The sequence below is a fragment of the Enoplosus armatus genome, chromosome 4 (genome assembly GCF_043641665.1).
Source record: "Enoplosus armatus isolate fEnoArm2 chromosome 4, fEnoArm2.hap1, whole genome shotgun sequence".
NCBI classification, from domain to species: Eukaryota; Metazoa; Chordata; class Actinopteri; order Centrarchiformes; family Enoplosidae; genus Enoplosus; species Enoplosus armatus.
In genome coordinates, this window is record NC_092183.1 from 15,197,468 (window position 1) to 15,209,897 (window position 12,430).

Below are 12,430 nucleotides of genomic sequence, written 5' to 3' on the forward strand. Positions count from 1 at the left end.
ATTCAAACCACTTTACCAAATGCTAAAGCTTTTATGTGGCAACAGTTCCTCTGTGGTTTCATCGATGGGGAGAAAGGAGAATGAGAGATTGAGATGAAGAGGTGAAGAAGGAGAGAAAATGATTTAACAATTAATAAATGCTTTGGCAAATGTTTTAAGTGGGGTCACTGGAGAGAAAGACTGAGAGAGGAAGAAAAGAGCGACTCTGAAGGTGAATGTCAATAATTGGTTTGTTGTCTTTATGAATAACACAAGCAGAGTCAGCAGAGCTAGTATAATAATAGCACACTGATATTCATAACAAAGCTACAGCACTTGACTGCACTGGGAAAGAGAGCAGTGAGAGCCAATGTGCCAACCTTGAGCTGACATTGCAAGCAGGAGAGACTCACGTTCAATCAATGAAGGGCTTTTCTCAGGGAGTCCACTAATCTCACAGGGCAGTGGAGGGTTCATCAGAGCTGAGAGACCCCTGGGACTGACAGAGGTAATGGGGTTAGCAGAGAGAGAGGGAGAGGGAGTGTGCAGGAGAAGAGGTCTTTGCTGTGAGTAAGACAGTGAAAGCATGCAAGGAACATGCAATTGTGTGTGTGTGATAATGTGCACTTGTGTGTTGCAGATACAGATGTGAGTAACAAAAGTGCACCTGTGCACATGCGTGCGTGTCAGAAGGAACGAGGGCCATGCTGATAGAGTGAGAAGTTAATGGGACGTGTGACATGGTTGATTACTGAGGCCTCAGTGATCTGGCTGGGTTAATGAAGTAAATGACTTCTTGGATAACACACCACTGGGGCTATCTCCTGCTCCCAATACACTCAGACAAACCAGAATCAGAATCAGAATCAGAATCAGAATCAGAAACTGTTTATTGCCAAGTAACATACATTACAAGGAATTTGCTGTGGTCTGAAGGTGCTATTGTTTTGATAACAAACAAGTAGAATATAAAAGCTAAAATAAGAAAAATAAGATAATATAATAAGATAAGATAAATAACAACAGTGCAGTGACCAGAATAAAGTAAAGTGTCCAGGTAAAGTGTCCAGTAGGGGGTGCGTTAATGTAACGCAGGGGGGACTGGGGTGATGTACGTTAATATAACGTATAAGTAGTGTTTGTGTTCGGGGGGGGGGGGGGGGGGGGTCAATGTAAGTTCGTCAGGTAATGGCCTTCTCTTCTCCCTCATTTACCTTCCAAAGATGACTGTCTTGAACACCCTGCTGCTCTTAGTTGCACAAGACACATCCAGTGCACCTGTGGCATCGTGGGCTTGAATCCATCCTGGGACACTTTTCTCACATCCTCTACTTGTAATCTCCAAATTATTTTTTATTTCCCTGCCGTGGACAATGACAAAACCTTAACATATCGGTTACATAGAGCGATTTATTAAAACTGAGCTGCTCAACACACAGTGTACAGTGATTCTGAAGGACTAAAGTGGCCACCTGCCATTTACACACGCAGCCATACTTGCATATACAATGCTAGACACACACACACACACACAAACAAAGGGAGAGAAAGCGTTATTGCAAGACCTTGTTCTCCACTTGGGGCTGAGATAGAGATTCTTCTAATGAGAGCGATAACGATGTCTGAGAGGAGATGCAGACCAGAACAAAACAACAACACAGATGGGAGCCAAGACAACAACGAGGACAACCCTAAATGCAGTTGACTGTGGACTCCCTGCTGGCTCTGTCTATGTGAAGAGATGACACTGCGCCCATCCCCCTGCTACTTATAGGGACATTATCATAATGTTGTCTCTGTATGAGCTGAGCTATCAAGTGGGCTCATCTTGAAGTCCTTCACAAGCCCCGTTGTATGCTGATGCCTCAGATGCTGGAGGAAGACAGTGGTGAAAAAAAAATGTCTGCCCTAATATTTATTCAAACTGACAGTTCTGGCATCTAACAATGCAGCCGAGGACTGACAGCCCCAATTTGATGAATCTCTGCGTTGGTTGTAAACAAACGGCAGCAAGGAAGATAATGATTGTCCTTCTGTTTGTCCTTCTGCTTTCTTATTGTCTTTTCACCACAGACATCTGCAAAGAATAAACGTGAAATGAGCAAAGTGAATCATGTTGTGGACTGTGAGTGGTTGATGTCTCGCGGTAACTGTTAGAAATTTGCGTTCAAATCCTGGTTTACGTGCTATAATATACTAAGGAAAGAGACAAACAGATTAAGAGTGGCAGCATCTATTAGACACATGAATAATAGATAATTAGTTCTCAGAAACAGATATTGTTTGTCACGGCTTGTGTGAACCTTCACACCTCAAACATCCACCCTACAACATCCTGTTGTGTTATTACTGTGCATGTGGTCAGATACAGCTGCATTTGTGTGTGCGTATGTGTGTGTGTGTGTGTGTGTGGGCCCATGTGAGAGAGTCAGAGACAAAGAGGAAAACTCCCTAGATGACAGAGCGCTGCCACTTCCCCTGAGACTCTGTGAGTAAAACAAAGACAAAAACCTACAGCAGGTGTATGATACAGCACTGACTGCGATTGCGCTGAATCATTCTTCTCTTACACATTCAGTTAGTATATCAAAGTTCCTTTTAAACCTCATTTTTCCAGTGTATTGACCTAATAGAGTGCATATGATATGACTAAAATGTCAAATGGAGCAATAAATGACTGAAATATCAAGTGGAGTTGACCAACTAAAACAGAAAGAGGTCTAATGTACAATAGCCAAAATTCAGGGACATTATTTTTGATATGATTCAGGCAAACTGAAGATTTTGACAGTGTTATTTTCTCTCAGAAATGACCCTTCCTCTTATGATTTCGCACTTTCATGAGACTTTTAGATCTTGTTTTCTGCATTTGGGTGTGATATGCATGGCATGCAGGTGGTGGTGGTGGCCTAAAACAAATCTGATTGCCAGTTGTTAGCGTGTGTAACAGAATGTGTGTTAGGCAGGTTGATGCAAAGAGGAAATTAACCATAAAAATTTTGAAAAAAAAAAACATCTTCAGGGAAACTTCTGAATGGCCTCGTCTTCACTCTCTTTTTTAAAGACAACTGGCCAGATTATCATAGCTGTATATATACAGTGTCTCAGAGGAAGAATGAAGTGGCCACATACCACATGCATAGACATACTTAGGCACACAAAAAAGACACCTGGCCTGCATTTGTTGTTTACTGTACATCGTGAGAACACTGCCCCGTCTGATGCTGCTTCCCAGCAGCAGGATGTGGTGGTGCGACACGTCCTCGCTCAACAACACCCACTTCCTATGAGTTTGATAAACAGCCCTGCGGTTTCACTCTCCTCCTGCCCGTCAAACAGAGGTACATACACACGCACAAGCTCAACAGCATCACCATCTGCTAATGTGACATATAACCAGAGTGAGTTATTGTGCATAATGTTACCCATGCTATCATGAGATTTACTGTGACAAACTGTATAAACGCCACCAGAATCATTTATGTATCCATAACTCAGCTGCCGCTCTCCTCATCCACCGCCTCAGAGAGAGACTGAGGGGAATGAGCACAAGAATGCCCTCAAATCATATCAGAATTAGAGGAGGACATCAATATGTCACATTTGTTTTAGAGCAAGTGATGTAAGTGGGTCTGAGTTATGTCCACCACTGGACAGTTATGTTCCGCATTAAGCCCGCCTGTGTGTCCCTAAAGGTTGATGATACAATGCCAGTAAAGTAGACTGCTGCTTGTCTCCTCTCTTCTCTTCTCTTCTCTTCGCTTCTCTTCTCTTCTCTTCTCTTCTCTTCTCTGCATGGTTTCATGGGCACATACAGTCCTGTCAGTCACATCTGTGACCTGTCAGGATATGAATGTGCATGCATCTGGGGTGAGAATGAGGGGTGTATTAGGCCTGCTGATCCTTCACACTTCTCTTGTCAAACTTAACATGAAAATGAAAGTCAGTGGAGAGAGTGTGTGTGTGTGTGTGTGTGTGTGAGGCAGGGCAGGTCAAAGGAGAGGAGCCATGCCTAATCCTGTGGGATGTGAGGGTATCTACTGTGTATGGAGATGGGATGTAGAGATGTGTTCAGCGGTGCATGGATCACAAAACCTTCCTAACTGACAGAAGAGACTCCCAAGAGACCAATGTCAAACTGCTAACTGCTAAAAAAAAAAAAAGAAGAAAAAAGTCAAACTGTCTCTCTCTTAACAGTATTGCACATTGCATCATAACTGTGAAATGTTACAGGAATTTGAGAACAGAGACGATCAGAGCTGAGATTTGGTTCATCAAATTATACAAAATGCAGTATGAAAAACTGTAGCTGTATTATCATTACCATATTATTATTATTTTTCTTGTTATTAGTAATAGCAGTCGTAGTTGTAGTTGTAAAAAGAAATCCTATAAAAGACATGATATAATATGATATAATATAATATATAAAATATACTGTAAAAAAAAAAAGGTATATATATAGAAAAATATATATATATAAACAAAGGTACGAGGTAAGAGCAATTCATTCCACCTAACATTAAAATGAAATAAAATAGCCTACATTAAAATACAGCATACGTTGTTTTCAACCTGCTGCATAGGTTTATCTATGTTAATAATTTTAGATCAGATTTGAGCTGACTTCCTTTTCTTTCATTGTTTAAGAAATCATACTAAATGTAATATACCAAATATTTTATTATTAGTCGTAGAGGTATAGTAGTATTATATATAGTGTTAGTATCGTATTAGAAGCAGTCGATTCATGTTACTGTAATAAAGAGCTTTATGAGCGAAAAACTGACACAAATAATCTAATAAGATAATTGTAGAAAGTAGTATAAAAACAATTCCCCTTTAAACCTAAAAATAACGTAACATAAATAATATTACGTTAATTATATTAGCTGGACTTCACAAGTTTATTTTGGTGTTCTCAGTGATGGATAAACTGAGCCGGTAGGTGGCGGTGTTGGTCAATATAAAATCTCCTTTAACCCGGAAAAAGTACTTGCGGACCTTTAACAAAGCAGGAAGTGTCTCCTAATGAAACTGACAGTTAGCTACCATGGCGCTTGATGTAAAGTCCAGGTCCAAACGATACGAGAAACTGGATTTCCTCGGAGAGGGTCAGGTAGGTAGAGAAAAATATCAGTGTTCATTTCGGTCTTTATATGTGCCTTCGTTCCTCTCTCTGCCAGTTTGTGTAGAGCATGATAGCAAGCTAACAAGCGTTAGCTCGTTGTTAATGTCAACAAAGCCTTGCTGGTTCATGCTATTGCGCTCACAGCAGCAGTGATGGTGAAAAGATGTTTATTTTGTGCTCTTTGTTTCTTTTCTCCAGTTTGCCACAGTGTACAAAGCCAGGGATAAAACGACGGACACCATAGTTGCCATTAAAAAGGTACAAGAAATTAGCTTAATTTAGTTTTTTGTTAGCATTTGTATGCTATTCTGATGATTAACACCAAACTGCTGTCTTTTTTTTCTGGCAGATTAAGGTTGGCCACAGAACTGAGGCTAAAGATGGTAAATGCTGCCTGATACCACACATTTAATGTAACAGTGCAGTCCATCATCATCCACCTAGTAATGACTACAATTTCATTATTATCAATAGGTATTAACAGAACTGCTCTTCGAGAGATCAAACTGTTGCAGGAACTGCATCATCCAAATATCATTGGGGTAGGTATTCATTATGTCAGAATATGTTTTTATCTTCACATTCATATGTTACTGGTATTTGTGAAGGCGTTTATATTTCATGTGTTTTGTGTTTTTAGCTGCTGGATGCCTTCGGACACAAATCTAACATCAGTCTGGTGTTTGATTTCATGGAAACAGATCTGGAGGTGAGACAGTTCGCCACCTTTGAAAAAAAATCTCTCTGTCTGTCTTTCCAGGGATGGACAAAATAACGTGATATAATATTATGCAGTCCAACACAATAGCTAGTTGTCAGGGTTTTTGGTCAGTTCACATTTCCTCATTAATTTCTCTTGACAGGAATTTGATATGTTGTTTCCCAGAACTTTTAATGTCTTGAGTAGCTTTAAATGTATTGAACAACATTTTCTAACTACTAACTAAATAACTTTATAGACCAATAACATGAACTGCAGCCTCAAGGATTGATGTAGACTTGGATCAACACCTCTTGAATTGGATTTATTGTCCTTATACATAAGGCTGTCCCTGTATGGAGATTTACATCTCATTCACTAATCAAAGGCATTGTAATAGAACATGATGTTGCATTTCATTAGTGGGCCACCAGATGGAAATTGTATTACTTCCCCCTTACTAGAGATCAGGGAGAGAGCATTTAAAAGTTGGGTTCCATTTAAGTGATTTTCTTTCTATCTACTATAGGTGTGTAGCAACTGTGATAGTAATTTCCTTGCTGTTATGCTCAGCTTACAATACAGTGAGTGACAGAGCGAATAGATGAAACCTTTGTGTGTGCGAGGTGTAAGGTCAGATGACATACGGAGTAGCACAGAAAATATGAGCAGGATGACGAAGATAGCAGTGTGAGTGCTCTCAACCATTAAGTGGTTCTACAAGGTCACTAAGGCTTGTATATTTATGCCCACCTCCTCCTATGGTTTGTTTTAGCATACGAGGCTCCAGATGGACGGCCACTACTAATACATCAGACTCTAATGGAACGATGCAAAACAAGATAAACACGCTTAAAAAAAATCAATATCACTCTGCTCTTGGCTCTCACAATGAATTGATGCCATTAGCGGCACACAGACGGGAGAGACATGACAATGAAATACAATGCTCATCTTATTACCGGTGCTGAAAGACTATTTATAGGCCACATGCTTAGATTTGGCTGTATGGTCTTATCAACCACAGATGTTCAATGCTTTTATTGCCAATAACATTACGTAGACATATACTGGAGCCTGTGTTTTTGGAGCTGGTGGAACAATGGAGGTTCTGGGTGAGAGGTTGAATCTGAACTGTGCTGTCTAGCTTGGCTCCAGCTGTGTCTACGTCTTCACAAAGATATATCCCAGTTGTCTTTAATTCTCTTATCTGCTACTGATAAGTGTAATTTCATTTTGAATGTGTAGCCTACAGCTCTGTAAAAACATTAAGAAATGGATGAAGGTTATTAGTTGTCAGATATCCGGCTTCACTTAAGCCTCTTTGTCTTTTGTTTTGTTTTTTTAAGGTGATCATCAAAGACACCAGCCTAGTCCTGACTCCAGCCAACATTAAAGCCTACATCCTCATGACTCTACAGGGATTAGAGTATATGCACCAACACTGGGTCCTGCACAGGGTAAGAGCACTTATACCCCACACACACACACACACACACACACACACACACACACACACACACACACACACACACACAGTCAGTAATGTACATTTTGGTACTTTGTACGTCCAGGATCTGAAGCCCAATAATCTGCTGTTGGATGGCAACGGAGTGTTGAAGTTGGCTGATTTTGGTTTGGCCAAATCATTTGGCAGCCCCAACAGAGTCTACACACATCAAGTTGTTACCAGGTCTGTGCTTTTTGTCCATCTTAATGTATTAATAATACAGAACTTTGACTTTTCTGTACATTCTCCTGTGTTTTTGTTACCAAATACCTATTTAGATAAATACATTCTCATGGGCTTAATGTTATTAAGTTAATTGTATCTCATGAGGAGCCTGGTTAAGTCATGTGTGACAGCACTTATTATTGCAAATAAATTTGGTTAGACCCATGGATAGCAGCAAATCTCGTCTTCTCTTAGTTTCTTTGGTTTTCTAGTTTAACAGAATGAATCCTCTGCCTTGTTAACTCTCTGTCTCTCTATTGATCCTTTTGCCAGGTGGTACCGCTCCCCTGAGCTTTTGTTTGGTGCCAGGATGTACGGTGTGGGTGTTGACATGTGGGCAGTGGGATGCATCCTGGCAGAGTTACTCCTTCGGGTACACAAACCTCACCTCAAAGACACATTCGTACAGTAACAGGGGATGCTGTTATTTTTGTATCCATGCTAATGTCTCTGTATGTCTCCTGTGCTGTAGATACCATTCCTTGCTGGAGACTCAGATCTTGACCAGCTGACTAAGATCTTTGAGGCTCTTGGGACGGCCACAGAAGAGACATGGCCTGTTGGTATCTTTTTTTTTCCCCCTACCAATGATGTTTGTTTTTACTTACTCTCAAATGTGAGGATCCCTATATACATTTGTTTGTCAAATATCTCTGCAGGGAGTGAGTAGTCTACCAGACTACGTGTCCTTCAAAATATTTCCTGGCACACCTCTGGAACATATTTTTAGTGCAGCTGGAGATGACTTACTAGAGCTGCTACAGGGTCTCTTCACCTTTAACCCCTCGACGAGGACCACAGCTACACAGGTAATAAACTATAAAGCACGGTAGCTATTTTCACTTTCACATAAGGCGACAGCTAGTCTAAAAGTCTTTGGACCATTTTACATTTTCAGTTGAGAAATAAATCTGAATTGCATTTCATTTGTTTGAGTGTTGTGTACCCATGTTTTAAAGTAAAGTTTAAATGTACATGTTTTGAGGGATACATTTTCTATTTTCTATAGCAGGTTCTGATTGAATATATATATATAAAGGAAATCATGCAATCATAAGTTAAACATTTCAATAAACCATTTCCCTGATTATGGGTTTGATTAACATGACATTTAGGAAAAATATCCAGATGTCTTTTAAATCAATAAAGACACAAGGAATAAAACAATCAATGGCATGTTTCCTACAGCTGAGTTGATATTCTATGTACATGCAAACCTGCAATATACTTTTCTGTCTTTCTAGACATTTCTGCCTAAGGAATGCTTGCTCATCCACAGGTGATGACATGTTTATACTGTTGTCTGTTGTACTTCAGGCTCTGAAGATGAGGTACTTCTGTAATCGACCTGGTCCCACTCCTGGTCCCCAACTCCCCCGACCCAACTGTTCAGTTGAGGCTCTGAGGGAGAAGGAAACAGTCGGGCTCAAGAGGAAAATTGAGGGCCTGGAGACAAGTAATAAACACATATTAGTTACTATATGTACCCGTATGGTCAATATTACTATGGTGAAACTGTTTAAATTGTGGTTTGAGCAGCAAAAAGGGAAAATGTTTGAGGCCGATTTTGAAAGGAAACTTTAGAACATCCCACTCAAACCAAACTTACATATAAAATGTTGTGATTTTTAGCCTGGTGAACCATTCCTGTGTTCTCATGGTTATGCACACTACGGTCGTAAATCTAGTATGCCACTTGATTGAACCTAGCAATTCAAAGGGTGTTGGCTGCACATTTAACTGCAGTTAGAAATTCAGAATATAGTGAAGTAGATTACACACACACACACACACATACAGTTTAGTGGATTGTGGAAGGGTATGTTTTACTGAAGGAGGACCTTGGTGTTACTGGGAGGTTCAAAGCTTTTCCTGTGGTTTTAAAATTATCTGGGCTGACTATACGCTATGCTCCATGCTACAGTATATTACAGAGAGAATTTCCAAATACTTACAGTAGATGGAAACTTTAGTGGTTAGCAGATTGCTCATTATAGACTTGTTTTACTTGCACATGTAGTGTAGATGCGGTATGTCGCTGTGTTTTTGTGAAGAGCTTTTTTTTTTTTATAATGTTTGTAACAACTGTCTTTGTCTTATTTCAGCTGTGATGAAGAAGAAGCTGATTTTTTGACCAGATGGGACATGGTAAATAAGATGATCACCATCTTCACACCACTGCAGGGCTCAGCTTTCCTACATTGCTCAGGATTGTCCAAAAAAACAAAAAAGAAGTCCAAACCCTATGGAGGGAAAAAAGGCTCAGATGTGGTTGACTTTAGGACATTTTTAGAGGTTGTCGCTGTTATGTCAGTTGAGAATTTTGCCTAAGGTTAGCTTGAAGTACCCGAGGCGCTGCTGTGTTCAGCAGTCCATCGATTGATGTACAACAAAAAACTGTCTGTGGTCAGTAATGTTGGCTCTGGTCTTTCTTCATTGTAACAATGATGCCTAAGCTCTGGGAGGCTGTTGGAATATGTCTATTTATGTGACTGAAAAAGAGAACAACCACACAAGCAAGCCTGATTTATTTCATGTGTATGTATTTTTATTTTTTGTATGTAAGACCAATAAATGGTGTAAATGCATATAAGGGACTGTAAGCTGACTACTTTAACTCACTATGAAACATTATGATATATGACTTATTAAGAAGTATTTGTTTGCGTTATTAATGCAGAATTGTGAGAATGTTCCTGCTGGTTTACATATTCACCCGTACAGTCCACAGAATAGACTGATTTCATGTTAGAAATACTCTCAGTCTACTTTCTGACTTGTTGAATATGTGTGAACAGAAATTTACTTGTGGTTTATTTACTCAGCATGTTAGTGAGAGTCAGCATCTATGTGCCACCAGACATATCCTTCCTTTCCTGTCCATTCTCTTCAACATTACTGTGATCCAACGCAGTCTGACATGTCAGAGGCCTGACGCTCTGGCAGGCGTTCTGCTGCCCTTTTGGTTTTCTGTCAAACAGGATCAGATTAGAGTATGAGACAGAGGAAGAGATGAGAGTATGTCACAGTTGAAAAATTCTTCATATTTAATCAAATCTATTTCTAATTCTATAACAATAAGCCAGTGCACATTTGTATTTGTGTTTTTCTGTGTAATGTTAAATGCCATCTGCTTCAGTGTTTACAATTATGTCATGCTTAAATTTCCCTTAAATTATGTCTGATTTATTTTATATATATAAAAAAACAACAACAAATACATGCAGTTATAACTTGTTTAGTGTGACCATGTTTTAGATCATGGATTTGAGGTCATGGTCCCCTAAGTTCAGAAAGAAGGCGGCCTGGGTGATTCATGCCTATTTATAAATCTCCACAATACAGCACTGAGAGGGGACACAATGGCTTTGTGTGGTGGTGGTTAGTGACTACAGTGTGTGTATGTGTTGGGTGACTGGATCAGATGACAGGTTCAGCAAATAGCAGCACAGTCATGGAGAGCTACAGTAGCAGCCTTATCAGCTCAGGCTCATACACTGTACAGGCCATTTGATTGGCCAGGAAAGCCACTGTTGAAACCAACACACTGCCTACATGTTGTTACAGAACATGAGAACATGGTTTGTGGGAGAAAGTGAGACTTGCTCATATGTCTGAATCAGCAAGACATGCATGTGGGTTGAACTGCAGTGGGATGATTAAGACCTTGGCATAGATAATACAGTGTAGAGACTTATGTGAAGAAGAATTCATAAGATATCTGTGTGCACAGTTATTGTATGTTAAAGCCATTATGACGTGAGATAGAAGATGAAGGCCATTTCATGTTTTACTTCTCATTATATTATGATTTAAGGGCTACAGTTTTTTAGAATGTTAAAATTACATTTAAAATGTTCTTCATTTCTGAATAATTGAGTTGTGTTTTATGAAGGGAACCTTTTAGTGGCAGATTGTATTTGTAGAGCCTGGGACAGAAGACAAAGTTTTTCTTTGCAATGTAATGTAAGAAGTTATGTTCATGTTGCACAAATGTTTCACCACTGCAACAGTATCTTTTGGTGTCTTACAAGTCTATATGGGTTGGGTACTTGTATGTGCATGACACAAAACAAATGTAACATAACATAACATGATGGCAAACAGAACACAGCTTGATATTCTCATCAAGGTATAAAAAAACAATTTCGGGGGAAATTGGGTCATTTAGGGCTCACCATTGTCAGCATTGTCTGCTTGGGAATATGACAGAATTACATTATTACATTACCAATTATCTTTCATAATGGTGGTTTTTACAGCTGTTTGACAGCTCTGAAAAAATACAACTACTCCATAAATGGATGATGGATGATGAAAGAGTGGATGACTTTAATGACAATGACAATATGAATATACTGTATGTTAGCCTGGCTTAAAGGTGATTATGAGAAATGTATCGCCTATTATCAATAGGTGTCAGTTGATTAACATTATGTGGGGCATTATTATTATTGATCCAGATCACTCTATATGTACTGTAGATCGTCTTAATGTAGCTGTTGTTTCCTCTTTCTATTGTTTTTTCTTTCAACATCTAGTTAATTTTTAATGTCCCAATGTAACAGTTTTACATAAGGCAGTGGCAATATTTAAAAGACTTCATTTGTGTCACATCTGGCTTTGATCTGCAATGAAAGCACACTGTTACCTGAGAGTGTCATTGATTTTTTAAATTTTTTTAATGACTTTCATAGCCTGTTTCATCATCTGGTTTCATGCTCCCTGTGGCAGAGGCAGTAAAGCTTTGTGTTTGGGTTTGTGTTAGTGATGTGCAGTGGGAGGAGAGACAGGGAGGAATTAGGGAGGGGGGAGGAGGAGAGACAGCGGCCAGGCAGGCAGGCAGGCAGGCAAGCAAGGAGGGAGGGAGAACTGAGCAATTTGA

At 39.6% G+C, this 12,430-nt stretch overlaps 1 protein-coding gene across 1 annotated transcript; it reads left to right on the forward strand.

Annotated features, from left to right (window-relative positions):
• The first annotated feature begins 5,022 nt into the window (after positions 1-5,022).
• On the forward strand, positions 5,023-10,120 carry cdk7 (cyclin-dependent kinase 7). The gene is made up of 12 exons (XM_070904442.1): positions 5,023-5,098; positions 5,309-5,368; positions 5,460-5,493; positions 5,585-5,652; positions 5,751-5,819; positions 7,160-7,270; positions 7,385-7,503; positions 7,819-7,918; positions 8,018-8,104; positions 8,205-8,354; positions 8,863-9,001; positions 9,651-10,120. Exons 1-12 carry the CDS (start codon positions 5,033-5,035, stop codon positions 9,677-9,679), a joined length of 1,032 nt encoding a protein of 343 aa, XP_070760543.1. The 5' UTR covers positions 5,023-5,032; the 3' UTR covers positions 9,680-10,120.
• The last annotated feature ends 2,310 nt before the right edge of the window (positions 10,121-12,430 follow it).

What these genes read in the sequence shown, in the direction of transcription:
- cdk7 (XM_070904442.1), top strand. Translation starts at nt 5,033, where the DNA reads ATGGCGCTTGATGTAAAGTCCAGGTCCAAACGATACGAGAAACTGGAT. An exon ending in CAGAACTGAGGCTAAAGATG is followed by an intron (nt 5,494 to 5,584) that starts GTAAATGCTGCC and finishes TATTATCAATAG; the next exon opens with GTATTAACAGAACTGCTCTT. An exon ending in ATCATCCAAATATCATTGGG is followed by an intron (nt 5,653 to 5,750) that starts GTAGGTATTCAT and finishes TTGTGTTTTTAG; the next exon opens with CTGCTGGATGCCTTCGGACA.